This window comes from Astatotilapia calliptera, chromosome 4 (genome assembly GCF_964374335.1).
Source record: "Astatotilapia calliptera chromosome 4, fAstCal68.1, whole genome shotgun sequence".
Taxonomy (NCBI): Eukaryota; Metazoa; Chordata; class Actinopteri; order Cichliformes; family Cichlidae; genus Astatotilapia; species Astatotilapia calliptera.
Genome location: NC_137425.1, coordinates 34,812,983 through 34,840,161, shown reverse-complemented (window position 1 = coordinate 34,840,161; position 27,179 = coordinate 34,812,983). Strand labels below are relative to the sequence as shown.

The 27,179-nt window shown below is 45.7% G+C and overlaps 1 protein-coding gene across 1 annotated transcript; it reads left to right on the top strand.

The window, feature by feature from the left end:
- The first annotated feature begins 8,425 nt into the window (after positions 1 to 8,425).
- On the top strand, positions 8,426 to 24,571 carry ppl (periplakin). The gene is made up of 22 exons (XM_026186272.2): positions 8,426 to 8,646; positions 11,631 to 11,730; positions 12,013 to 12,167; positions 12,348 to 12,468; positions 12,897 to 13,022; positions 13,118 to 13,159; positions 14,872 to 15,033; positions 15,111 to 15,218; positions 15,614 to 15,709; positions 15,786 to 15,908; positions 15,998 to 16,144; positions 16,227 to 16,378; positions 16,464 to 16,573; positions 17,586 to 17,749; positions 17,873 to 18,051; positions 18,160 to 18,298; positions 18,478 to 18,671; positions 18,922 to 19,072; positions 19,154 to 19,237; positions 19,329 to 19,445; positions 21,343 to 21,435; positions 21,511 to 24,571. Exons 1-22 carry the CDS (start codon positions 8,597 to 8,599, stop codon positions 24,181 to 24,183), a joined length of 5,286 nt encoding a protein of 1,761 aa, XP_026042057.1. The 5' UTR covers positions 8,426 to 8,596; the 3' UTR covers positions 24,184 to 24,571.
- Positions 24,572 to 27,179: the final 2,608 nt, after the last annotated feature.

Below are 27,179 nucleotides of genomic sequence, written 5' to 3'. Positions count from 1 at the left end.
AAATTCACATACAGGAAAAAGGTCAAAATACATTTGCTTCTAGTCAAATTGCTGACCCGACTCGCCATCTTCTACTTGGAACCCTCTACGACTGAAACCAAACTGCTGGTCTTTATCTGAAGACTCTGAGAGAAGCTATGCAAGTGTGGTGGGGACCCAGGGCGCTGGTGGGAAATGGACTACTGGCCATCAATTCCATCATCTCACGTCCAAGACGCCGATTGACATTGCAGCGTGGAATGTCAGAACTGGTCACCATGTTGGGCAGAAGGAGATCATCGCCCGTGAACTTTCAAAACTCAACGTCTCAATAACGGCCCTATCGGAACTTCGGCTGACTGGAACTGGCACTGTCTCCTTCGAAGTGCCAGCCATGGACGAAAAGATGACGTTGTATTACTCGGGCAGCGACAAAAGAGAAACCGGAGTCGGCTTCATGGTACACCATCGGTTCTCTGCGAGCGTCGTGGCCTTCCAACCCATATCTGACCGTATCGCCGTCCTAACTGTCAACGGTACAATCAAGCTACACATCATTGCGGTCTATGCACCGACCGAAATGAACTCCGACGCATCTAAAGATGATTTCTATGATCGCCTGCAAGACGTCCTGGACTCCCTACCTCAAACCGGCATGATCATGATCGCCGGCGACATGAACGCCCACGTCGGAGAAGACCGCACTGGCTGGAAATCGACGATGGGAAAGTTCGGCCATGCAAAAATGAACAACAAAGGGCTACGATTGCTGTCATTCGCCGCCGCCAACAGACTGGTCCTCGGGAGCACGCTATTCCAACACTCGCTCAAGTACCGTCTGACATGGCGCAACCCAAGAGGAAACGACTCGGCGCTACTCGACTATGTGCTCATCAACACCCGGTTCCGATCATCCTTGCAAGATGTCCGGGCGATGCGCGGACCCGACTGCGGCTCTGATCACTATCTTGTCCGTGCCAGAGTGCGCCTGAAGCTCCAACGAGCGAAGAAGCCGACACCCAAACTGCCCAGGCTGGGCTGGCATCACCTCAACAACAATGACCGCTGTCAAGAATTCCAGATCGCATTATCGAACCGCTTCGCCCTCCTCCCCCTGAGCGACGATGCCAACAAAGAAGAGCAAACAATATCGGAAGTCATCTTGGACTGCGCCAAGCCGCTGTGCCCACCCGCCCGGCGTCGCACACAACCGTGGATCTCGGACAAGTGTCTCGACCTGGTCGTTGAATGCAAGAAGGCCAAGCTAACTAACTTTGAAAAGTATCATCGGCTAAACTGTGAGGTGCGGCTGAAGATGAAAGCAGACCGTGAGGCGTACTGGAACAAAGTCACCGAGGAACTTGAAAATACGGCTGAACGACAAGACTACAGGGTGTTGTACCAGACAATACGTAGTCTCAGTGGCAAGTGCAAGACGATGAATGATAACATCAGGAAGGTGGATGGCTCGTTTGTAAAGTCAACTGCAACGGTGGAAAGAATACTTCAATGAACTCTACAATCAAGATCCGCCCCAAGGTCCGGCTGCAGCGCCGCCCATCATCGACCCTCCTAAGGTGCCGATGTCTGATGCAGAACCAACGGTAGAAGAAGTCAAACTCGCAATCCATTTGCTAAAGAACAACAAGGCCGCTGGCCTTGATCATGTGGCGGCAGAAGCCCTCAAAGCTGGAGTAGAAGTCCTCGTCATACATCTACACTCGTTATTCAAACTGATCTGGACATCAAATATGATACCAGCAAATTGGAAGAAGGCGGCTGTCATTCCTATCCTAAAGAAAGGCGACAACCGAGAATGTAAAAACTACCGGGCATCAGCTTACTGTCCATCGTCGGCAAGGTCCTTAAGAAAATAATTCAATCACGCCTTCAAAAGCACTGTGAGATGACCAGCCGGGAAGAACAGGCCGGGTTCCGACCCGGACGAGGCTGCAGCAACCAGATCTTCACCCTACGTCGACTCATGGAGGAACGGATCAGATGTGGACGCCGAACAGTCATCATCTTCATTGATTTCAAGTCTGCGTTTGATTGCATCGACCGGCCAGCCTTGTGGAGGGCTTTGGCAGCCGAACACATACCCGTGAAGATCATCGAGCTACTACAAACCGCCTACGATGGCTCGACCAGCCAGGTACGTATTCATGATGAAGTGTCCGAAGAATTCCCCATCATGACAGGGGTCCGGCAGGGCGATGTGGTGTCACCACTGTTGTTCAACATCGTCATCAATGCGATAATGCGCAAAGCATTCAAGGGCCGCCGCGGAGTCCAAGCCTCGACCGATCGATTTATCACCGATCTAATGTTCACTGACGATAGCGCCATTTTTGCCGAAGATGACACTGAGGCAACTCACATCCTCTATGACATCGCCCGGCACTCCAAACTGTACGGCCTCAAGGTTAACGCCGAGAAGACCAAAGTCCTGACCACCGACAGCTCACCAACGATCGTCCACCTCGACGTTGTGCAGATCAAACAAATCCAACAATTTCAATATCTGGGGTCCTTCGTCGAGGAGAAGAAAGTGGCATCATCAGTAGAGATACACTCCAGAATTGGGCAGGCGGCGGCAGCATTTGCTTCCCTGCGCTGGTACGTTTGGAAGAAGAACAACATCTCATTGGCGACAAAGATCCACCTTTACCGAACCCTGATCCTGCCCATTCTACTTTACGGCGCAGAAACGTGGACAATGCTCAAACACGACCTGAGCAAGCTCGAAGTTTTCCAAATGCGTTGCCTTAGATGCATTCTCGGCGTTTCCCTTCGTGACCGTCATTCGAATGATACCATCCTCACCAGCTGCGGCAGCCAACCGACGATCGGCGACCTAATCCAGCACTGCCAACTCCGTTGGTTTGGCCACATTTGTCGAATGGACCCGAGCCGCTACCCCCATGGCCTACTCTGGTTGACCCGCCCCACCGATTGGAGGGTGCATCGAAATGCACCAAAGAAGACATGGATGAAACAAATCCAGGATGATTTGAAGGCCCTTCGACTTGACCTCGAGCAGGCAAGAACCATCGCCTTAGATCGAAAAGCTTGGAAGATAATCGTTGGTCAAGCAAGAGAACCTACGACACCTACAGCAGCGTAGTGGTTGCGCGGCAGACCACCGCCGCTGGTCGCCCGCTAAGGACAAGAAGAAGAAACTCTTACTGGAGCATCTGAAATAATGCCAAGTGTGGTCGTTCACCCTTTTTCTTGGTTTACAATAAAACATGCTCAGAAGGCTGCTTGAAATGGACAAATTAATGAGATCCACCCAGCTGTCAGAGTGCTTCCAGGTTGCATTTTGCACTAGAGGTGTAGTTGCAGGAAGAGCTTGACATGTTGTTCATGTTTAAGCGTCTCTGTCTCTAACTCTCACCCTGTCAGCAGAGGAATGCTGTGGTGACGGGGTGTCAGACGGGTTAGTTAGTAGTTAGTTAGTCAGGTGTGGAGGAAGTTGTCAGAGGGTGAGTTGGTGAGGTCCCAGACAGGAAATGGGCTCACAGGAGTAACATAGAGCAGACAGTCTGGTCAAAACTGAGTCCTGGAGCTGTCCTTACGTACTGGCTGCTGCTGAGGATGGTGAGGTGCAGGTGGTCTGACTGAAATGTGGGAGGTCCAGGCTCCACCCAGGGGTGGGGCAATCCCTGCTGGACTAAAAATGTTCACACCTCAGTAACATCATTATGAAATTACAGCCATAGCCATGAATGAGGTCATACATTTTTGTTACACATGTAATCTACCTGGCATTGAGCGACTGAAAAGAAACTACAGTGCAAGAAAGACAATGGGTCACGCAGAAATAAATAATCTAGGGAAGGTTCAAATGATAACTTTGCATCTAACAAATGATATTACAAAACATGTAGCAGTACTGCCCCGTAGCATGAAGGCTCTGCCTTTGCACCTGATGCTCATGCTTGTCATTTATGGAGCGAGGGTGACGGGTCTCTCTGTGTTAGCCCTGTGAAAATACTGGATGGAAACTGATAAGTAATTCATGATTAATTTCATCTGTAACATGAGTGGAGGTGAAAAGAGGAAAAAAAGGCTGTAAAACATCAAGAGTCAAGAAAATATGATTGTAAACATACAAATGATTTCATCTTACTTGAAGTATTCTGGAACTGGAACTCCGAGTTTATGTAAAATAGAATAGAATAGAATAGAATAGAATAGAATAGAATAGAATAACCCTTTATTGTCACTATACCTGTACAAGGAAATTGTGGGCACTCCACACCAACTGTACAGGAATAAGCTATAAATAGTAAGACAGCAGGAATATATACAAAACACGGGGAATATGTACAAAACAAGAGAAAGGCCCACAATAGAAGAACAGGTTGAAAGGATTTGGTCTGAGGCAAGTCTATGTGTGAGTGGCCTGAATGATAGGGGTTACTGAGGCCATGGCTCAGACTCATGGGTGGGCAGCGGTGGGCTGTGGGGCCATCGTGTTTGTTAAGAATCTAAACGGCCCTGCTTGTGAGTGTGTGGTGTGGGGCCTGATTATGAGGGTGGGGTCCATTATGAGTTCTTTTGTTTTAAGGATTGTGGGACTGATGCTGGAGAGAGAGAGGAGGTGTGTCGGGTCATGTTTACTGTCCAGTGGATTTCCAAACATGTCAGTGTGACACCTGTGGGTCATTTGCCACATCAAGAGAAATTTGGCAGTTTTCATGAAAGGGAAGAAGTGTTGAGGAAAATGACACACACCTACACACACACACACACACACACACACACACACCTACACACACACACACACACACACACCTACACACCTACACACACACACACACACACACCTACACACACACACACCTACACACACACACACACACACCTACACACACACACACACACACACACCTACACACCTACACACACACACACACACCTACACACACACACACACACACACACACACACCTACACACACCTACACACACACACACACACCTACACACACACACACACACCTACACACACACACCTACACACACACACACACACACTTGTTTAGGACCACATACTCATTTTTATTGATAACAGCTTTTATTTTCCAGCCCAGCAGAGGAACGACACGTCTTCATTCCAGAAGGATGGAAACACCAACTGTGTTTGAACACTGTGCAATCCTTACAAAGCTTTAAACAGGAAAAGACTAAAGTGACAGTGTTAACACAGGCCAGGACTACATTCAGCTGATCTTCACAAGGCAGACTGTCCATAATCCCAGGTAAAATAATACTTGCTATTTCAGGTGAGTTACTGCAGGTTCTAGATCACATGTGTAAGTGAAAGCAAACGTCTTTTGCTCTCTGGGTGCAAACTGTAATGTACTAAAAAGGTGCATGTTACTGATGAGCTGATAAAGCTTTCCATCTGAGAACACCTTTGGTTCCTGGCCAGTGAAACTTGAATCAATGTAAAGGCTAAGGCCATGCTAATGTTCCTGTTACCACACAAAAGTTACAAACTTACACTACAACAGATGAGAACACGTTATCAAACCTCTGAGCTTTTACAGCCAAACTATGAAGGGAACGATACTTTGTTTCAAATAATCCTGCACAAACCATTACAGCTACTTTACTGGCTCTTTTGAACATGTAATGCAAAGCAGAACTATGCTAAAGACTAAGACAACATTGTACTGGTTCTTAATGATCACTTTTCTACTCTGAGCACTCAAAGCACTTTACACAACATGCCTCAATCACACAAGAGCTGTCATCTATAGTGCTTCCTATCTCACATTCACACACACTCATAGCACGATGGATGCATCAGGGAGAAACGTGGGTTAGCACCTTGCCCACGGATATTTGGCACGCAGACTGGAGCAGACAGGGATCGACCCACCAACTTTCCAATTAGTAGGTGACCTGCTCTTACACCTGAGCACACCTCCCACATTGTACTCCATTATTAAGGAGTATTATTATTATTAAGGGTCAAAACTGCTGCTTCAGCCTTTTCCAGGTTTTCAGTTATTTTAATCTTTCACTTAACTCCCAGAACTTTATTGTAGTGCAATTGAATATTAGCTTCAGCCACAGAGTGCATCTGGGGTGGTTGTGCCTCAGTGGGTTGTCTACTGACAGATAGATAAGTTGCTTAAGTGTAGAAAAAGCACTTGTATGTATGCGTGTGATTGGTACTTTGAGCGCTCAGTTAGGGTACAAACGTATCGTCCATGTACACAGTGGTAACACTCTGGCAACATCTAGCATCTGTCTTGTTGGGTTAGTTCAGTTTTCCAAAAAATGAGCCAAACGTACAGTCACGTAAAAAGAAAGTACAGGACATAATGACAACCCTTTATTCCTTAGTGGGCTTTACAATGACGCAACATCAAATGAACAACAGCACCTTAACAGCGACTTTTACTTTTAACCACTTTAAGGCAAAACGAGTGTGTGAAAAACTAAGGCTGTACAATGCTCGGAGAAAAGGCCAAAATCCAAAAGCTGCATGTCACAGTCTTAATGCCTAAAGGTTAAAGTTCATGACAGTATGATTAGAAAGATACCAAACAAGTACGGCTGTTTGGAAGGGCTTCCAGGAAAAAGCCTCTTCCCTCTGAAAGGTGGCAGCAGGATTACCTTTGCTATGCACAAACCTGGACACCAAAGTGGAATTGTTAGTCTCTGATGCACAGAGAGAAACTCAGACTGCTTCACTGGTTGCCCATAGAAACCAGGATCAACTTTAAAATCTTAGTTCTCACGTTTGCATCCATAACCTTGGCCCTCTATCTCCGCTGTTTCCTGCTCTCTCAAGTCTTTCACTCATCTTGTTGTTCCTTCTGCTCGTCTCGTCACTGTGGGGCGCCGAGCTCTCACTCGCTCTGCTCCTCGGCTGGAGCTCGCTTCCTTCAGTCTTAAGAAATATAGATTCCCTTATTTAAGTCACAGCTCAAAACCTACTTGTTTAAACTGGCTTACTCGCTTTAATACAGATCGTACTCGCTGTCAAATCTTGTTTATTTGTTTTTTTCTTTTTAATTTGTTGTTTTTTGTATTTTAATGTATTAGAATCTATTTTAATCTACTGATTTATTGATGTCTTTTTCTCTTTGTAAGGTGACCTTGGGGTTTTTGAAAGGCACCCTCAAATAAAATGTATTATTATTATTACCTAACACCACCTGTCACCATGATGGAGGAGGTGCAGCCACAGGACCTGGGAAAGCAGTAACTGAGTGGACCATGAACTCCTCTGTATAACAATGTATTCTGTCCCACAGCCAAAGCTCGGACCAACCTAGGTCACCAACAGGACGACGATCCTGAGCTCAACAGCAAACCGACTGAAAAAAGTCAGGGTTTGGCAGCAGTCCAGACGTCAAGCTGACTGCAGACAGCTGTCCATAAATAAACACCTACAAACCTCCAACAACTCACTGGAGGTTGTATTCAGGAAAAGGGAAAGGTGCACTTTTTTCTATAAAACTGGATGTCAAACAGAAAACAAACTAACAAATAAAGTGAGCTGAATCAAAAAGTCGAAAACTAAAGTGTGGATGTTGAAATGCCTTTACTCTGTATCTGAATTCCTGCAGTCACACTGTCACTGTCGCACACACAAACACAACACAGCAATCACACAGAGCACAGTGTCAAGTCTGACTGGTTCAGCCAGAGCTGTCCTAGCTGCCACACCCAGAGCCAGTCATGCACACAGGACAGGTTGTATTTTCAGATACATACTCTGCAGGAAAAGGCAGTGAACAGAGATCCAGCTGTCTGAAACTGGCTCTGATTCGCAGTGACCCCAATACTAAGGTCACTGAAACGACCTGTAGCAGCTGGGGCCAATGATCAAACCTGCACATGCCACTTGGCCAGAGATCTGCAGAATATGAAGAAACACCTTCAACTTTGATGTTCCACAAAGTATTTCCAAATAGTTTTTGCTTTATAAAAGGGAACATTGTGCTGCTAACAGAGGTCACTCCCCTAACACCCAAGCGTGGCTGCTATGAGTCAAAGCTAAGATTTCCCAGCACTTTAAATAACTTGTGGGTGTGCCAGGCCTGCAGGTGTGCTGCTGATGTTTATATGAAAGAAAGAAATGAGAAACCTGACCAGGACACCCCGCTTTTACACAGGCCCGTGCTGCAGTGGCCATTCTGCAGCTGGCACTGAGCTTTGATACAGCAGCTGGTCTGCTGCATACCTGAGGCAGCCGTGCTGGTGTTACAGGTGCAGCACACAAACTGCTGATTACTCCCAACTGAAACTTTGAAACGGACGCGCCTCGTTTTACTGTAGAATTCATTCACTTTTTCAGTGGAACACACAACGTGTTTGCGTGGGTGTGAGAGGGGAAGGCTATGAAGGCGGGGCCTCGCTCTTTGGACCCTCCCACCCCTGGCTGCTGACAGGTAGAAGGTCAGGCTGGAAGCGCTGACTTCATTGGCTCTGGTACTCTGAGCTGGGACGGCACGCTCTGATAGTGAGAAGGGCGCGTGGACATATCTGACTTTGACACACAGCGACGCAGCGAGCGCGCGCAGCCGAGACTCACCTGTACTGCTGGGTCTGTTTCTGTGGAAAGCCGCTGACAGGTGACCTTCATCATGCTGAAGAAAAAGACCAAGTCCACCACGATAACGCAGCCGAAACAGACGTAAGTAGGAGCTTGTTCCTCTGCGCTCGAGCCGTTCAGAGCGGCTCGCGAGCTTCATCTGTCCTAACTTGTAGTGATTTCTACACGATCAGCGGACTCACGCCACATCTCAGACAAAAGGATGGTTAAATGATCACACCGGGGTGAGCCCGGCTGTGCTGAAGCTCGGAGTTTATATGCGCGTATCGTATTACTTGTTTGTGCACACAGAGCGGTCTTAGCGCAGCGCTGTGCGCTAAACCAGCAGCAGATGGAAAGAACGCGGAGCTGTCCGTCCAGGCGCTTTAACACAGGCTCGGATCATTGTGTCCTGATGGATCGCGGGATGTAAACGTTCTGGTGGTGTCTGTATGAGCTACAGTCAGACGGGCAGGGCCGAAACTCGGCGTTAGACTACATAGTTTGTGCATTAACTGGAGAGTGGGTGTGGCCGATAAGCCCTGGTTAGTTTGCGGTAACTGGTTCGATAAGTTTTCTGCTGCCCTCCTTAGAAACACAATGTGAGAGGAATTCCTTGCAGCCTCGCCCATAATGTCACTGCACCAGGGCCAGTCACTTCAGCTGTTGTACTGGCGTGGTCCAGGGTACATGCCGTGGTGAAAGTGAGAAAGTGAGCGTGTTAAATCATTACAGAGCGCTGGCTTAGAAACAGCACAGCCAAGCAGCAGGTATCGGTGAGAGATGTTTGTCCTGCTGCCACACCTGCGCCAACAGCAAAGGAGTCTTTGTTTTGGTGTTGTGGCGTCATGTTCGTGTGAAGCATGTGTTTACACCAGCACAGTGATTCGTCCGTCTTAGTGCATATCGTTCATTATAGTCACTCGTGCCCTGTGATAACCACCAACAGATTGCAATGGAATCTGAGTAATGCAGCTCCACCCCTCTTCATGCTGCTCTTCTTGTTCAGGTGTAGGTGTGCGTGTGTGAAGGATGAGCCAGGTTTTAAGCCAAAGCCCAGCAAACAGAGACGACTGTAAAGGCGAGGCGGCGGAGCTGGGGCTCAGACCACCGACCTTCCAGTTGGTTAACAACATGCTCAGCACATCTCAGTGTACACACAGAGAGGAAAGGGCTCGGGGTTTGCAGCGATGCTTTAGTGTTAGCAGCAGGCTTCCACACCCTGTGTGACCTAATGCTGGAGCGTTCTGGTTCTGATTTAACCAGCTCCCTGTGGAAACACGTGAGTTGTGTTTGTTGAGCGCCAGATCCTTTTCAGAACTAACACAGCCTCAGTGAGAACACTGTGTTAAAGCCAGCGACCTCCCCAGGACCCAGAAACACACAAAACAAAGCAGAGCAGCTTAAACTGTTGGAGCATTGCAGATCAGCACAGCACTGCTTCTTGTTTGGTGATCTGACACTGTGCACTCTTTGGTGACCACAGCAGGGTGAGCTCACATCTGTTCTGGATTCACAATGAAAACAACGCTCCACTTTTACACAAGTTTTATGCAACAAGTGGTGCCAATCATGCAGGAGCACAGTACAGACAGTACAGGCGTTCATGTTCCTGTGTTCTCACGTATTTGGTGTTGTGATGTTTAGAAGACGAGTGTGTAAAGTTGTAGATGAGACGTCTTCTTCATGTTTGTCACTACAGTCAGAAATCCCCCTCAGTCTGTTGGGTGTTGTTTTGGATGAGCTTGCCCAGAACAGCTCGACAGTGCGCACCAGTTCAGACTTGTTTGTGTTAAAGTAAAAATCAGCTCAGGTTTGAAAGTACTGCATCGAGCATTATGTAACGTGTGCGTGTGTGTGTAACAAAAACTCGCTGGGCTAGTTTCCCCCATTTTAGGGAATATGTCAGCTACCTAATGGCAACTTATCCACTGAGATCGGAGATTCACAGCATTCACAGTCAGACTCATGAGCTCTGATGTTATCAATCAACACACTTTATTAATCCCTCAGGAAACGATGTGACTATAGTTGCTCCAAGACAACAGCAGTAACAGACTGGACTAAATTAAATAATCCAACTTATTACAAAGTTACAAGTATGAGAAGTGGCTCTAATATATGAACAAACGGCTCAATTATAAGCATCCAGAGTATTGAAGAGATTAACTTTATACGACTGACGTTTTACTCTGAACTGTAAAACTTTCTTATTTTGGTGTTTTCACCGTAGACGATGTACAAACAGGTGTAACTATCGCACTGTGTGCTACAGTGATGGATGCCTCAGATGGAGGAGCTGTGCAGGGAGATGACCACAGGACTGATTTCCTGTGTTGTTCAGTGGTGGCTAACGTTTGCGCCGTACTGTAGTGAGTTGTGCTCATTTTCACCCAAATTGTCACCGGTCATTGATTGCTGTCTGACACCAGGTGTGATGGAAACATGCAGTGAGATGATGACTCGTTATCACTCTGTGTAATGAACAGCACAGGTACTGTACAGAGTACTCGCTGCTTTCCACTTAAATCCACAATTAAATCTATCGAGAAGGTCAGCTGGGTCCTGGATCACCTGTACGAGTAACACGATGTCAGTTTCTGTACAAACATGTCGCTGTTGAAACTAACAGTGCACAGCAAAGAAGTCCAGTACATTTATCCTGCATTTGTTGCCCCATTCAGAACTCTGACACTGACTACATTTGAACTCTTTACATGCCTTGGCACTCTTTGCTACTCGTGATGGGTTCCCAGTTTGTCAGATCTGCTGGTTTAGTTTTAAACCACGTGCTCTGCACTTCTCTGATGCCTCGTTAAAGTACTAACCCTGGAGTAGTACTTTAGTGATGGGGCTTGCAGTGCTGAACACTGACTGATCAGTTCTTGGTGTTTTGTATTTCTGAAAGCGTCGAGCTGCTGTTCTGCGGCTCATAATCGAAGGGGTTGAGCTTGTTACGAAGCCGCTATTTTCAGCTTCTGCAATTATGATATATGTTCCATCGAGTGTTACAGAGTTGCTTCACAGGGATCCAGAAAAGCCTGTGTGTGACGTCATTAAGGATGTCTCTGTGTGTCGTCTCTCAGTGCTCCCAGCACAGAACTCGCCACACTGATCGAGAAGCTGCAGAAGAATGCTGACAAAGTGGAGAAGAATATCTACGATGTGGAGCAGAACCTCAACAAGGTAGAGTGCTGCAGCAACGCTCATGTCTCCAGTCAGTCCAATCAGCTTCATGTGTGCTGTCGGCTATAATTACATATGTATCAGCCTCTTTGAGAAATAGACCACAGCTTATTTCAACATGGAGCATGTTAGCCGTCATATAAAAACCACCGCAGCCACACGTTAGTGCCCATCTGAGCTCAGAGCCACAGCACTGTCATGATACACTTTCAGCTTCTGTCTATTCAGCTGAAAGGCTGGCAGTGTTTGGCTAACTCCACATGACTGACTCTTTCCTCACAGGATGTGAGCAAGATCAATGAGGGGAAGCAGCCCCTGTATCAAGAAGACACCAACAAGAGACTCCTCAATTCTCTGGAGCTGCTGAGTGGCCTGGATGAAGACGTCGTCAACGCCAGACGCCTTCAGCATCCGCAGGCTGAGATGATCGCACAGGAGTGAGTGAACGCTATTTCACGCTACGCAAACCACCTTAGTTGTGCCTGCTAGTGCATGATGCACACAAAAGCTTAATGTTAAGTCATGAATATTCACGAAGACCTGAGGAAGACCTGGTTACTGTTACCTGCTGGCTCTGTTACCTAAAATGTTGTGTTCGCGTTTCTGTGTGTATTCAGCATGAAGCAACTGCGTGACAGAGTGACGAAGCTGAAAGAGGAGCACGGCCACATCTACCACCTGGTCCGCACTGAGGGCAAGCCCAGCATCAACTGGGGCAACATGATGGATGAAAAGCTGGTAAACAAAAACCCAGCAAACATGAATTCAAGCCACAGTGTGCAGCACTCGCTGCTAGGTCCAGCACGGTGTTACAGAGGAACGCCTCGTTAGGTCTTTATGTCAGTGCAACAACTGAGAAACTTTCAGTTACTGAGGGAACACAAGCACGCCTTAGCTGTGTGTGCACATGGTGCTTACATGCAGCAGGTGGCTCGCACGCTGCAGATCACTGTCACTGTGGGTTAGCAGGAGTCCTGCTTAAACAATGGAGTCAGGTATTTGTTTGTACAGTGCACAGGTGAACACAATAAAAGTATTCCATGTCTGCATGGCAGAAATTTCACATCACATGTCTGCAGAGGGTGTTAGACATAGGTCGCTTTTTAGACGTTTCATTTCAGAAAAGTGGAATTCATTCATGATGCACACCATGTGTCTCTGCTCAGGACAACCTGCAAAACAAGGGCTTTGGCCAGGACCTGCCCTCTGTGGAGAACGAGGTGGAGGAACACAACATCTTCCACAGTGAGGTGGAGGCTCTGGCTCCTCACATCTCTGCCAGTGGAGACAAGGTGACATGATGTCAGAATCAAAGGTTTGCACAGTTGGACGTCCTGCGTCGGTTCCTCGCTGACCCTCTGTGTGTCTGCTCTGCTTTGTTCTGCAGGAATACGTCAGCAGCCTTCAGTCAAAGTACAACAAACTGCTGGTAAGTGTTCGTTTCTGTGTGTATGATATATGTGCGCTTTTGTGTAGTTTCACTGTGATCCATGGTGAGTGCGGTGTATGCACACAGCATCCAGCCGGCTGACAGTAGGGCTGGGTATCGTCACTGATTTCTAGAATCGATTCGATTCGGGAAGATTTTGCCTCAGACAGTCAGAAATATTATAATTCTGATCACTTATCAGTACATATCTATATTTTTATATCTATAAAAAGAAACCTGACACTTGTGAGACTTTATCAGAGGTGTGAGCATCACAGCAGAGGCCTTTGTGTCAAAGTAACTGAGGATGAAACGCAGAACAACATGAAGGCATTTTTCCTGGTCTGTGTTTTTATAGCAGATGACCTTAAAAATATTGTGCAGTCAAAAACAAAGCGAAGCAGAGCAAAGTAACAGAGGTTTGATTGGAGACATCGCGAAGCATTTTGCAGTTTTGCATAATTTTAAAAAGTTTTAATTTGTTCAGTATTGAACAGCAGAAATGAGGCTTTCTTGTCGGAAGTAAGAAAAAACAACAACAACAAAAAGCAGCTGCCAACACCAGCAAAACAGCAAAGGTCAGAGTGAATTGGTAAATAAATGGTAAATGGCCTGTATTTGTATAGCGCTTTTCTAGTCCTTAAGGACCCCAAAGCGCTTTACATATCCAGTCATCCACACATTCACACACTGGTGATGGCAGCTACATTGTGGCCACAGCCACCCTGGGGTGCACTGACAGAGGCGAGGCTGCCGGACACTGGCGCCACCGGGCCCTCTGACCACCACCAGTAGGCAACGGGTGAAGTGTCTTGCCCAAGGACACAACGACCGAGACTGTCCAAGCCGGGGCTCGAACCGGCAACCTTCCGATTACAAGGCGAACTCCCAACTCTTGAGCCACGATCGCCCTCATGACGACGTTTATGTGAAGCGTAGTTTGGATCTTCGGTCAATATTGTTTGGAGAGAGATAAACTAACTGCTTCAGAATCAGCGCAAAAACGACGTAAACACAAAACGCCGATGCTTCAGAGTCAGCGAGCTGTCGGCTTTCAGCCCCGACGGCGTGTCCCTGTGCGTGCCGTCGGGTGAGAAAGTCACATCTCACTGATTCTGATGCGTCGGCGTTTTGTGTTTACGTCTTTGTGCAGAAGCCGTGTTCCTGCTCTCATTTACTGTTTTGTTGGTGGTTGTTGAAATTTGGTGAGGTTTAACCTGAGATTCTGGCATTTTGGGCAAAATAAATTTATATTAAAAAATCGATTCAGGATTTTAATGACTCGATATCACGTTATCCAGACCAGAATCGATTTTACTCGATAAATCGATAATCAAAACCCAGCCCTAGCTGACAGTAGTGCTGCTGACACACCAGCCGGTTCTCCACTGAAGTGTTTTATCTTTAGCAAAAACATGAATTTGTTAACAACTCAAGAACTTGATTTTACTACATGAAATCTTTTCAGCACCTAGTTTTTGAAAAGATTAATAACAAGTAAACTCTGACTGTAGCACAAGTTGTTATCATTCATACAGGCTGGAAAGGCCACTTACAAAATCAAGCTCATCAGATTCATGCTAATTATATTAAAACACAGAATCATATCGTTTGAATTCAAACGCAAACAAAACTTTCCTTGACTCGTCCAGGCGCTTGTAAAAACCTCAAATAAAGCTGTTGGTGACTAAGCTTCCTGTTCCTTCGGCTAGGCTAACTCCAGCGCTCGACAGCGCAACCTGATGAGCCTGCGAGACTACATGCAGCGCTGCACCAACGAGCTGTACTGGATGGACCAGCAGGCAGAGGAGAGGATCAAATACGACTGGAGTGACAACAACCTGGACTACCCTGCCCGGCAGAGGCAGTACGAGGTAGCTGTGGAATTCACACACGTGCACGGCGAGTGAAACAAGCTCAGCTCGCTCAGCAAATTTGTCTCAACCAACAGAATTTCATCAGTAAATGTCTGGAGTCCAAGGAGGGCACTATCACCAAGCTGAACGATGATGGAGAAAAGCTGATTGCCTCCGACCATCCAGGGAAGAATGTTATGGAGGTACCCACCATCCGCACACTTTGACTCTTTCATAGTGCGTTTCTGCCTGGGCCCTGGGTCCACGGGAGTCTGCGGTAGAGCAGGGTCATGTTTTAAAGACAGCGGGGCTTCAAGGCGCTTTTCAGTCCTCACACAGCAGACGGATGATGCGCTTCTCGTTTTGTCTAAAAACACTGTTTGTGGGTTGGACCCAGTTGGCATACGAGCAGCTCAGGCAACAAATGAGCTGCTTCCACTTGTTATCTCACAGTCTGTTATGGGCAACGTAAGACGTTCATCCTTCAGATGGATGTAAAAAGGGGGGAAGAAGCCATACTGGTGCTTCTTATTGTCTCATTATTAACTCTGTTGCCGCACATCTCTATAATGTTACGCATAAACCACATTGTTGTCAGGCTCATATGGAAGCAGTCCACGCTGACTGGAAGGAACACCTGAACCTGCTCATCTGTGAGGAGAACCACCTCAAACACATGGATGAGTACCACAAGGTCAGTGTGACAGGTGACATGCACAGAGACGCATTTAAAGAGTGAAGCTCATCTGTACGTGTGTGTCTGCATGCAGTTCCACAAGGAGGCGCGCGACACTCAGGACCTGCTGAAGCGTCTGGACACGGAGATCAGCCAGAAGTACAACCCCGAGTTCAAAGACATGTATCAGATGGAGGGCCTGATCAGGGAGCTGGACGTGAGTTCTTTTATCTGCACATAGACCGTAGCTGATAGCATCACTGACTGCGTACGGTGACGACACGCTTGTGCGTTTCTTGTGTGCAGGATGAAGCCAAGGCCATCGAGAACTTTGACGAGCGGGTTAAGGCTCTTCAGAAGCGCAGCCTTCAGGTGTTGCCTCTGAAGTACCGCAGGGAAACACCCCAGAAGCTGATCCCTGTCGAGGCTCTGTGCGAATTTGACACCGATGACGTACGTACTGCGTCCTTCACACGTAATACTGAGACGATAGCGGCGTGATCCAGTGACGCGTTCTAACTGTTTCCCCGTGTAGGGTCAGATCGTGCGGGGGGAGAGGTACACTCTCCTGCGGCAAAATGGTTCCAAATGGGACGTGAAGGATGCGGCCGGACACAAGATCACTGCCCCGGGCATCTGCTTCATGTTCCCCCCCACCGACCCGGAGGCTGTGGCCATCGCCGACAAGTGAGTGTGTACAAAGGGCTTTCTAAACTCCTTCGGCCGATGAGGGCATCTACAGCTGTAACAGTATGTCGTGTGTGTGCTGCAGCCTGACCGGACAGCAGAAAGCTATCAAACAGAAGATGGCAGCCACCAAGGGAAGTCTGCAGAAACGCTTGGACGAGCTGAAGAAGACGAGCGGAACTGCAACCGCTACAGGTACGCATGACGCACAATAATATATTAGCACCACAATTAGCCAAGTTAGTTGGTTATGACAGACCAGCTGATTTCTAGTATAACCTTCCAGTGTGCTGGTGCCTCTGACTCACACTGTTTGCTGCCAGTACACTCAAATATATGCAACTGCTCTGCCTTCCCTCCAGGTGAAAGGCTGCCCTGGTTCTTAGAGTTAATGACGTTGCTCTGTTTGTCACAATAATCCTCACACTAGGAAACTCGCATAACCGCAACATGCTCTGTTTTTCTCATCTATTCAAGCAACTATGTTAGTGAAACCTTCACCAAAAATATGTTGAGTTTTTCTCAAATAATAAGATGACGTTGAGCCTTTGTTTCTTCATAATTAGGACATAGGATCATGAGGAACGTGCAAACAGACAGTTTGTAGAAATATTTGGTGTGAGCACCGCTGAGCACAGCCTGAACTCTCAGCTTTCTATCCAAGCATCTTCAGGAACACTTCTCCAGGCTTCCTCAAGCTGTTCTCTCTCCTCTCTACATACAATAATAATTTAATCACTGCACTAGAGCTGACTGATGTTTCAGTCCAGTTCTCTGCAAATTTGGATGATTTCTTGCTCAGAACACCAGGACAGAGTGGGGCAATCCAGATGTGGTTTACCGTCTGCTTTTGTGTTCGCCTTGTTTCTTCTATGACACATTTGTTTTTCTCACACACAGTAAATCTGAGCAGGCTACATACAAAAAGGACACACACAGAATAGACATGTTGCCTTCATGACACAGTGATATAAACTGTTGTTTCTGCCACTTCTTTTCCATCTGTTAGTCGAAACTTTGGGTTCTTGAGTTACTCAGAAGTAACTCAAAACTTCAAGTTGCTCATTAAGTTGAAATTTTGAGTTTCATAACCATGAAGCATGAAAAGAAGCTACTATAAATCTAAACGTGCTGCTGGCTGGAAGATTTCAGATCAAGTGTGCGTGTGATGAATATGTTTCCTGCCCTCTCACACTGCTGCATGTAGCCTCAGACAAACAGGAACAGCAATGCCGCCAGCTGATGGCTGGTCTGGATAAGGTTGTCAGTGACCTGGACAAACAGGAGAAATCCATCTATGCTCGAGTGCGCCCTCCGCTGGAACAGAACAGGACACTGCAGGACAGTACTGACCGCCTGCAGGACATGAAAGTAAGAACGTCGGCTTTGTTCTTTGGTTTGATATTAAAGCTGCTTCTCTCTGCTCGGTTTAGCCCACCAAGCAAAGAGTGTGTTTTTGCACTGTGCAACTCACCAGTACACGTTTCTCTCCAGGACATTGCTGCTGCTGTCAGAAGGATTGAACCAGAGAAGTCTTCTAAAGTGCAGGAAGCACAGAGCTTCTTGGTCTCAAACCCAAATTGTGCCAGCACATCTCAACTTCACAGCAAGGTGGATGAGGCCAACAAGAAGTACACCAAGGTGGAGCAGCTTCTTCAGTGCTCTCAGGAGAAGTATGTGACCTGGTTATTGCTTTCAAAGTGCCATCAGTGCAGCAGCATGCCTCTGCTTTTTCTGTTTTCAGTGTGCTCAGTGACAGGCATTTTTGAACTTTGCTTTAGGCTGAAGAATTCCAACCAGCTGGAGTCATCTCTGCAAAATGGAAAAACCTTACTCTCCACCTACGAGAACAAGCTGGCCAGGGAGGAGGTTGCTCCTGCTGACGTCTCTTCAATGGAGAAAACCCAGCGGGAACTTGCAGTAAGATGGTCTTATATCAGAACAGAATTTATTCACTTTTATATGAACTGAACTGAAAATTGTTGTTACTGTTTCAGTTTATGTTCCTTCATGTCCAAACTGCCACACGTTCACAGACAGGTGACGTGACTGTTTACTGTAGGTTGTCTCAAGCAGTTTGTCTTTTGCTGCCCTGGCAGGATATCGGAGCGGACCTGCGGTCACAGAGGACACTGGTCTCTGACACAGAGCAGAACCTGCGTCTGGCCAAGAGCAGCTGTGAGAACATGGCCAACAAGTTCCAAGAGCACTGCCCTGACATCGAGAGGCAGGAAGCTGATGTCCAGAAACTCAACAAGAGATACAACAACCTCAACCAGCAGACTGACTCGAGGTAAGTTGGGCAGGAAAGCACGTCAGTAATATGTAAAGCAAATACAGCGCAGGACGTCATCGACAGCCAGAAATGTCTAGCACAACATCACCTGCCCAAGGTGCATGGAGATAGCGTGAAGAAGCACTACAGAACAACTGTATTACCTGACCGACGCTCTGGCTTGTGACCATCAGGGTCCCTGAAGCACAGACGGTCATTTCATATGTAAAGACAATCTCTGATGATATGTTTTGGTTTGTTTGTGCAGGGCTCAAAGCTTGCAGAGAGCCAAGATGGCGTACAAAAACTACCGCAATGATTATGACAATTTGAACAGCTGGCTCTCTCGTGTTCCAAATTACGAGCCCCGTGACACTGATGACCCAAAACAAGTGGAAACGAAGCTGAGAAATCAGAGGGTATGAATGCTGAGCAATAACTCTGCATATTTCTCGTTACACATGAATGTTAGTGGCACTTAACTCTGCTCTTTTCTACAGAACCTGTTATCTGATATAGCGAGAAAGGAGTCTGATTTAAACAATGTCTCCAAAAATGCCCAGCTGTACCAGCAAGCTGTCAAAGTCAGTTTTTCTCCATTGATTTTTTTTCTTTATCATATGATCTTTTAGAAAAGTTAAAGGTTTGATGTTGGTTTACTGATTCACTCTTCAGGACTATGAGACTGAAGCTGAGAAGTTCAAATCTATCCTTGATCTTGAGGATGGACTTGTACCTCAGACATACAAGAGGAGCAGATTGGAATCACCTGCAGCAATAGTCAAGGCAGAGGTAAGGCACAGCATGCACGGTGAAGTGAAAATACACAGCACAGTTTAAACTTGTGTTGCTAACTGCTATGACCAACACAAGTCTTCTAGCTCAGAGCTCATTTTCAGCTGGGATACAAATTAAAACAATGAATAACCAAAAGCAAGAGAACCTGATATATCCTGAAAGAATCGTGACCTCAGAAATGTTCCAGTCTTTTATTGGATGCATTTCAAACTACAGTTTTCTCTGGTACTCTCAAACAAGCGCTGAGATTACCCTGATGACGCAGTTATCGGGTTGTTTAGACAAGCTGAGTTCGGACACAAACATGGTCAAAACAACAGTTAGTGGGGATAGGTTAACTGATTAATCCAAATTGTCCATCGGTGTGAATGCGGGACTGAATGGTTGTCTGCCTCTATGTGTTAGCCCTGCGACAGACTGGCGACCTGTCCAGGGTGTACCCCGCCTCTCGCCCAATGACAGCTGGGATAGGCTCCAGCAGCCCCCACGACCCTGAAAAGGATAAGTGGAAGCGAATGGATGGATGGCATCACAAAACAAGGAGCTGGTGATAGACTTGCAGTTGTGCAGCACCTGTGACGATGCTAAAGCAGCTTAAATAATGTGCCCTGTAATAAATTTGAATTGAATCCCAGCCTACAGCATGAGCTGAGCTGTAGGCCTGCATTAAGATCAGCTGATCTGCTGGCATTGTGTTATTAAATACTAGAAAACACAGATTTACCAATAACAAACACTACACAGTAGCCTGCACAATCCGAAATGTTCAGGATTAGAGAACGGTAAGATGGGTATGATTAACATCAAAGTGTTCCACTTACCTGGATTATATCCATCCATCTATTCTCCTCTGTTAGGGTCGTGTGAGGTTGGAGCCTGTCCCAGCTACCATAGGGCGAGAGGCAGGGTACACCCTGGACAGGTCGCCGGTCTATCACAGGGCTAACACACAGAGACAGACAACCATTCGCACTCACATTCACACCTACGGGCAATTTAGAATTACCAATTAACCAAACCCCACTAACTGCATGTTTTTGGACTGTGGGAGCACCCTTATCTTTATAGGCTACTCTGTAGTGTCTGTAATTAGTAATGTTTTCTGGTAAAGGTTATTTAGGGCGGGGGGGGGGGTGTGTATTTACAGTGGGAGCCAAGATGTTTTACACTGGGACTTGAATGCATTTTCCATTTGTGGATCTGGCAGCGTTCAACTTGTCTCAAAACCCCAAGTTGGCATGCGATGTGATCTGTGTACGCATAGCAAGGTTATCGAAAAGTAAAATCATCTGATTCAAGACGCTAAATGATCTGAATGTTTTTGTTTGTATGTACGCATTTGTAAAATTGTTCGATGTTTGGTCAAACGTAGCACACTCATGCGAGTCCTCAAAAGGTTCACAAAATTATTGTACACATTTGCAACCCCTTTGAGGAACATTTCTCTCCGTGTAGACAGTATTGCCATTGCTGCTGTGACATCCATTGGTTTCCTCAAGATGAATTTTTTCACTATTGCCATCTTGGTTTAAAGAAAAAAAAAAAAAAAAAAGACAGATGTGATAAGGAGGGTCATGTCTGACTGAGAATCCATTTCCTCATTGACATGTCAATCACAAGCTGTACAGATAATCATCCATTCTGAAATGCGGTGTGGCCAATATTTACGCACAAATATAAATTGTTGAGGCACTTTGACACCGGCCAGAAGCAACATCAATATTTATACTGTCTATGGGCAAAAGGTATCTACAGGAAAAGAGATGCTTCTTGACACAAACAGACTCGTGCAAATTAACAACCACAATCCTCAGCTTAAGGGCATAAGCCAAAAACCCCTGCAGAAGTTACTGTATATGATTTTCATTACATGTTATTTTATCGTTTGCAGGAAGCAGCTATTGAGGCAAAGTTTACTGAGGTGAATGCTGTAAATAAGCAAAGACTGCAGAATCTGGAGTTTGCCAACAGTCTTCTGAGCCAGGTAAACTATTTTACATATCATTGCTACATAAACATAAAAACTACAGTAATAATAATGATTATTTTCTTTCTATAGCAATCTGAGACTATCCAAGTTACAAATGTCAAGTCGGTCCAAGCCAATGCCCCTGGTGAAGAGCCGTGGAGAATAAGAAAACAGCTAGACGATGAGATCCATAGGCGGGAGCAACTAGAAAAAGAAATAGAGACCATTCAGACTGACATTTATATGCTTGAAGGACAAAAGCCCCAGGATACAATTGTTAAGAAGGAGCTAATTAAAAAGGTTCCAGACCCCCAGCTGGATGAAGAAGTCTACAAAGTCCAGCAGAAGTTGTCAGAGGAGCGCCGCACTACCCATGTCCTGGAGAATGACCTTGAGGTACTAAAGTTGAAGCTGCGTGGCCTTGAGACAGAGGTCAAAGAAGGGGCACAGCAGTACACAGTGAAGGAGGTCTTGCGTATAGAAAGAGACCGTGGTCAGGAGGAGGCGGTCCGAAAGCTTCGGGAGGAGCTGGAAGAGCTAAAAAGGCAGAGGCTGATGAAAGACAACGAGCTCATTGAGATCCAAAAACATGTGACACTCCTGGCTGAGGAGAAGAACAAGGAACAGGAGGTAATCACTGAAGAGGAGGTGATCAAAGTCCAGAATGACCCCCAACTTGAAAGTGAGTACAGGGTGCTGCTTGACAGGAAAGAGAAGGAAATAGAAAGCAGAAGGCAGCTGGAGGATGAGTTGCAATTTCTTCAAGAAAAGCTTCGAAGACTGGAGAAGGAGAAATCAATGGCTGAGGAAAAGATTTCCATCAAGGAAGTGCTGAAAGTTGAGAAGGATACTGCCTTTGAGAGAGAGGTAGAAAACCTTAGGAGGCAGTTCGAAGATGAGAAGGCCAAAAGAAGATCATCACAGCGGGAAAAGACTGACCTCCAGAGGAAAATTGCAAGCCTGGAGGAGGAGAAGTCTAAGGTTGTGATTCAAGAGAAAGTACGAGAGATTGTCCGGCCCGATCCCAAGGCTGAGAATGAAGTGGCCAATCTCCGTCTTGAACTTGTAGAGCAACAGAGGCGGTATAAAGATGCAGAGCTCCAGTTGAGATCTCTGCAGGATGAGCTGACCATGCTCAAGAACAGAGGGCCTCAAGTGGAAGTTAAAGAGATCATCAAAGAAGTAATCAAATATAAGATAGATCCACAAACTGAAAGAGAGCTGGAGAGACTTCGCAATGAAATTGTAGATAAAAGCCACCAGACTGAGAAATCTGAGCTAGAAATCCGCCAGCTTCGAGATGAAATCGAAAGATGGAAGAATACCAAACCCCAAGTGCAGACCAAAGAGGTTGTCAATGAAGTGCTGCAGTACAGAGAAGATCCAAAGACTAAGGAAGAAATTGAAATGCTAAAGAGGAAGCTGGCTGATGAACAGCAGAAACGCCTGGACCTTGAGAGAGAACGGACAGAACAAGAAGAAAAAATTAGACTAAGAAAGATGGATTTGTCTCAGGTTCGTGAGAAGATTGTTCAGCAAGAAGTGGTCAAGATGGAAGAGGATCCTCTCCTTAAGTCAGAATGTCAAAGCTTCTTACAGAACATCAACAATGAGCAAAAACAGAAGGAGAGCCTAAAAACAGAGCTCTACCAATTGCAGAGACAGAAGACTGACCTGGACATGCAGCTGGAAGAACTGGAGCGTGAGCGCAGGGCAAGGCGTGATGCAGAACTAGAGATCCAGCGGCTTCGGGTTAGACTTAATGAGCTAGAGATCCGTGACAAAGAAAATCGTGAAAAGGTGACAGTCAAACAAAAGGTGGTTCTGCAGCAGGATCCTCAACAGGAGAAGGAACACTCCATTCTCAAACTACAACTTGATGAAGAGCGTCACAAACGCACCCTCCTTGAGAAAGAGTTGAATGTCCTTATTCAGCAGCAGATCACCCTGGAAAAGGTAGATGTGAAGGAAAGGGTTGTCCGCACTGAGAAAGTCCAAGTTGAACGGGATCCAGAGGCAGAGATTGAGATTGAGAACCTAAAGAGAACTCTGGAAGAGGAGAAAAGGAGAAGGCGAGAACTTGACCAAGAACTATCCACCCTCAATTCCAGGCTCTCTGATATGGAGTTTTCTAACACCAAGTCTACCAAAGAATTGGACTACATCCGTGATGAAAGTAGCCGATTGCAGCAGGAAAACCAAAGGCTGCAAAATGAGATTCGCAAGTTTCGGTCAGAGATTGAGATCACAAGCAAAGAGACTCGGCTAATTACAGAGTCTGCGCCAAGAGAGGATTCAAAGAACTTGGAGTTGAGGCTTGATTCATTACAGAAGGAATTGGCAGAGCTGAGGGCTGTAACAAACCAGAAGGATGAGGAGATAGAGAAGCTTAAAAAGAACCTGGCAGCTGTGAGGATGAAGAGGGAACAGAGGGAAAGCCATCTCCGCAGGTCTATTGTCGTCATCGACCCAGATACAGGCAAGGAGATGCGACCAGAGGAAGCCTACAAACTAGGGCTGATCGACTGGAAGATGTTTGTCAACCTGCAGAGCCAGGAGTGTGACTGGGAAGAGATCTCAGTCAAAGGGCCGCAGGGAGAATCCTCTGTGCTTCATGACAGAAAGTCAGGAAAAAAGTTTTCCATCGATGATGCACTGCGCCTTGGACACATCACAAATCGCCAGCTTCAGCAGTACTTAAATAAAGAAATCTCCATCCAGGAGTTTGGTGCATTGGTATCGGGCAAGAACAGGGGGCTTTAAAAGATACGCTTTTGATTTTCATTCTAAAAAAATCTGTTTTGACTGGTCTTCCTAGCTTTTAATATATACTTATATTCTCACTTTAATATTGTGGTGACCCTCAGTTACTATGTGTTTTACCTACGAGTCCCAACTACACCATGTATTAATTTTCTTATGCATATCTGGCATGAATACATGGACTCATATTACCATCATCACAGCCAGCCACATAAATTTTTGATGCTGAAAAGTTCGATCTTTAATTTCTTTAACTTGGTGGCAGGGTTAAGAATGTATCTTTGAAATATTGTCACTAAAACTCACAAGAGTACTAAGTGTTTCATTTATTTATGGGCTTTAAACAGGGTTGTCGGCTGTGTGCTTTCAATAAAAAATTCAAACAAAATGTAATGTCTTGTGGGGTATTTTATTGTGGAAAACGTATGGAATTTATGGTATCAATATTCAATTTTATTTATGTATCACTGAATTACAACAATTGCCTCGAGGCAGTTTATATTGTAAAAAGTAAAGACCCTACAATAATACAGGAAAAACAAACAACAATCGGATGCTCCCCCCACCCCCTATGAGCAAGCACTTTGGTGACAGTGGGAAGGAAAAAACTCCCTTTTAACAGGAAGAAACCTCCAGCAGAACCAGGCTCAGGGAGGGGCGGGGCCATCTGCTGCATGCAATTGGAGAGGAGGGAGGAAGACAGAACAAAGACATGCTGTGGAAGCGACCCAGAGATTAATAATAACTAATAATTAAATGCAGAGAGGTGTATAAACATACAAGTTAATGGCATTACAGGAAGCTCCCAGCAGCCTACACCTATTACACTGTAAATATGGAAGGGAATCGTTACTAGTTAAGGTTAAAGGGATGGTTGCCTCAACAGAGCTCTAACTTTCTGTCAGCCTGTCTACAGTGCTGAAGAGAAACCTGGGGTTGTTCTTACTATGCAGGCTCCTTCTGCACCCTGCACAGTTATCCAAGGGGAGTGCAAAGAAGGAAGACAGTCCTGCGGCACTCATTACTGTGTCTAACAGGTTTGAGGTGCTAGGTCCAGAAGCCACAGGTCCCGAGGAAAGTCCCCGGTACCACCTCAGAGCCCATAAGATTTCACACATGACAGGTGACAGCTCTCATTACTGGTGACTCAAAAATGAGAAACGGTAAAACAAGCTCAGCATGTCAAAGATTCTTGGGCAAGATACGGAATTCAGAGCCACTCCTGATACGTTCATCGGAGTATGAATGTGTGAATGTTAGACAGAAAGATGTCCTTGAATGATGAATAAGACGTGTAAAGCAGGGGTGATTCTAGGATCAGAGGTTTGGGGGTGCTGAGCACCCAGAGCTGCTCAGCCAGGCAAGATCAACTTTACTCGTCACGATGAGACTACTTCTTCCTTAAATGTCTCCAGTTGTCCCGAGTTCCCTCTGACTGTCTCCTTGGTGCATTTAAACCTGTTCCTCCCTGTCCTCGTCTCCATTATCAGTCATCATAATTTTACCATCTCTGTGCAAGTCTGCAAATTTCTTTATTAAATCATAAGATTCTTAAATTCATCAAGTCTCTCTGTGCCTGGGTCCTCGTCACAAAACATGACATCACTGCTTTGTACATTTTAACCCAATTTAATCCCACATTTGTGAAAGAAAAGCAAAATACTGCAACAGTCTGTAACAAAACCATCAAATCAGATAAAGGTTATTTAAATGCTGCAAAAGAAGAATGGATTGGAATAAAAAAAAAAACACATCCTAAACTTAATTACTTTACTGGGGGAAAATGATGAATGGGGATCATAGTGAGTATTAAGTAAACAGAGTGCATTTTTTGGACAGAGATTCACTTTTAAGGTGTGTGTGTGTAATACAATACAGATACATGAAAATAGACTCCAAAAATAGAGTCATTGAAATGTACAAATTATTGATAAAAAAAAATAAATTATAAAATTGGAGGCAACTTTGCCTATGGTACAATGTATGAAAGTATCTTTACTGCAGATACTACTATGGCTCTGCAGATTTATTCCTTTCATTTTAACCTGTGTCGCCTCACCTTGAAGTTGGAAAATACTTTTGGTCGTCAACTCTCTCAAGCAGTTTAACAGTTTCTGTTGTGCCTGTCACTGCTCCCTCTCTGTGTCCTTACCTAGTTCTTCCTGACCTTGCACTTTCTCCTCACGTTCCCCTCTTTCCTCGCTCCCTCTTTGGACTGATAATCATACACAAATAGATTGTATTCAATTAGATTAAAAAATTACATTAATATGAAAAAAATATTAAGATCAATAATAAAAAAAAGTCCTCTCTCAGTGTACTTTCAACCAAAAGGCAAATAACCAAACCACATGAACATCTAATAAAAGATATAAACATTGAAGCACTGATCCAACATTATCCTTTATTGACGGATCCTTTGTTCTTACACTTTTACCTGAATGTGGCTCCTGGGTTTAATCTTGGCACATATGACAAAATAAGCAGCTTCTCTCACTCCATTTCAAACAGGACAGTGGTAACAACAGCAGGCTACGGACAATTTTAAGTTTTAGATTTTAAACAGCCTGTATACATTTCAATGGGAGCAACAGGACAGTCAAATGTCGCTGATTTTACTACAGAGCAGGACGGATTGTAGAGTAGCAAACATCGTCGGGAAACACGTTTCAACACTGCAGGTTACCTGGTGTAATGTTTTTCAGCTAAAAAGAAACATGGCCTGACTCCTACCAACTATATAAAGAGTAACTGAAGGTTAAATGCAGCTAATATGTCCTGTTTTAAGCCAGGCACTCACACCTCCGCTCCGCTGCGTCTCAGCCACCATCGCTCTGGCAGAAAGAGCGCTAGAGCCAGAGCAGGGGAGAGCTGGAACAAACCATTTTGGGAGGGGGTGGGGGGGGTATGTATACTTTTGTTGTTAAAATATTACGTCTCAACCAAGTACTGTATGTTTTTTATATTTTTAGTAGTGTATCACACAAACAGCAAGT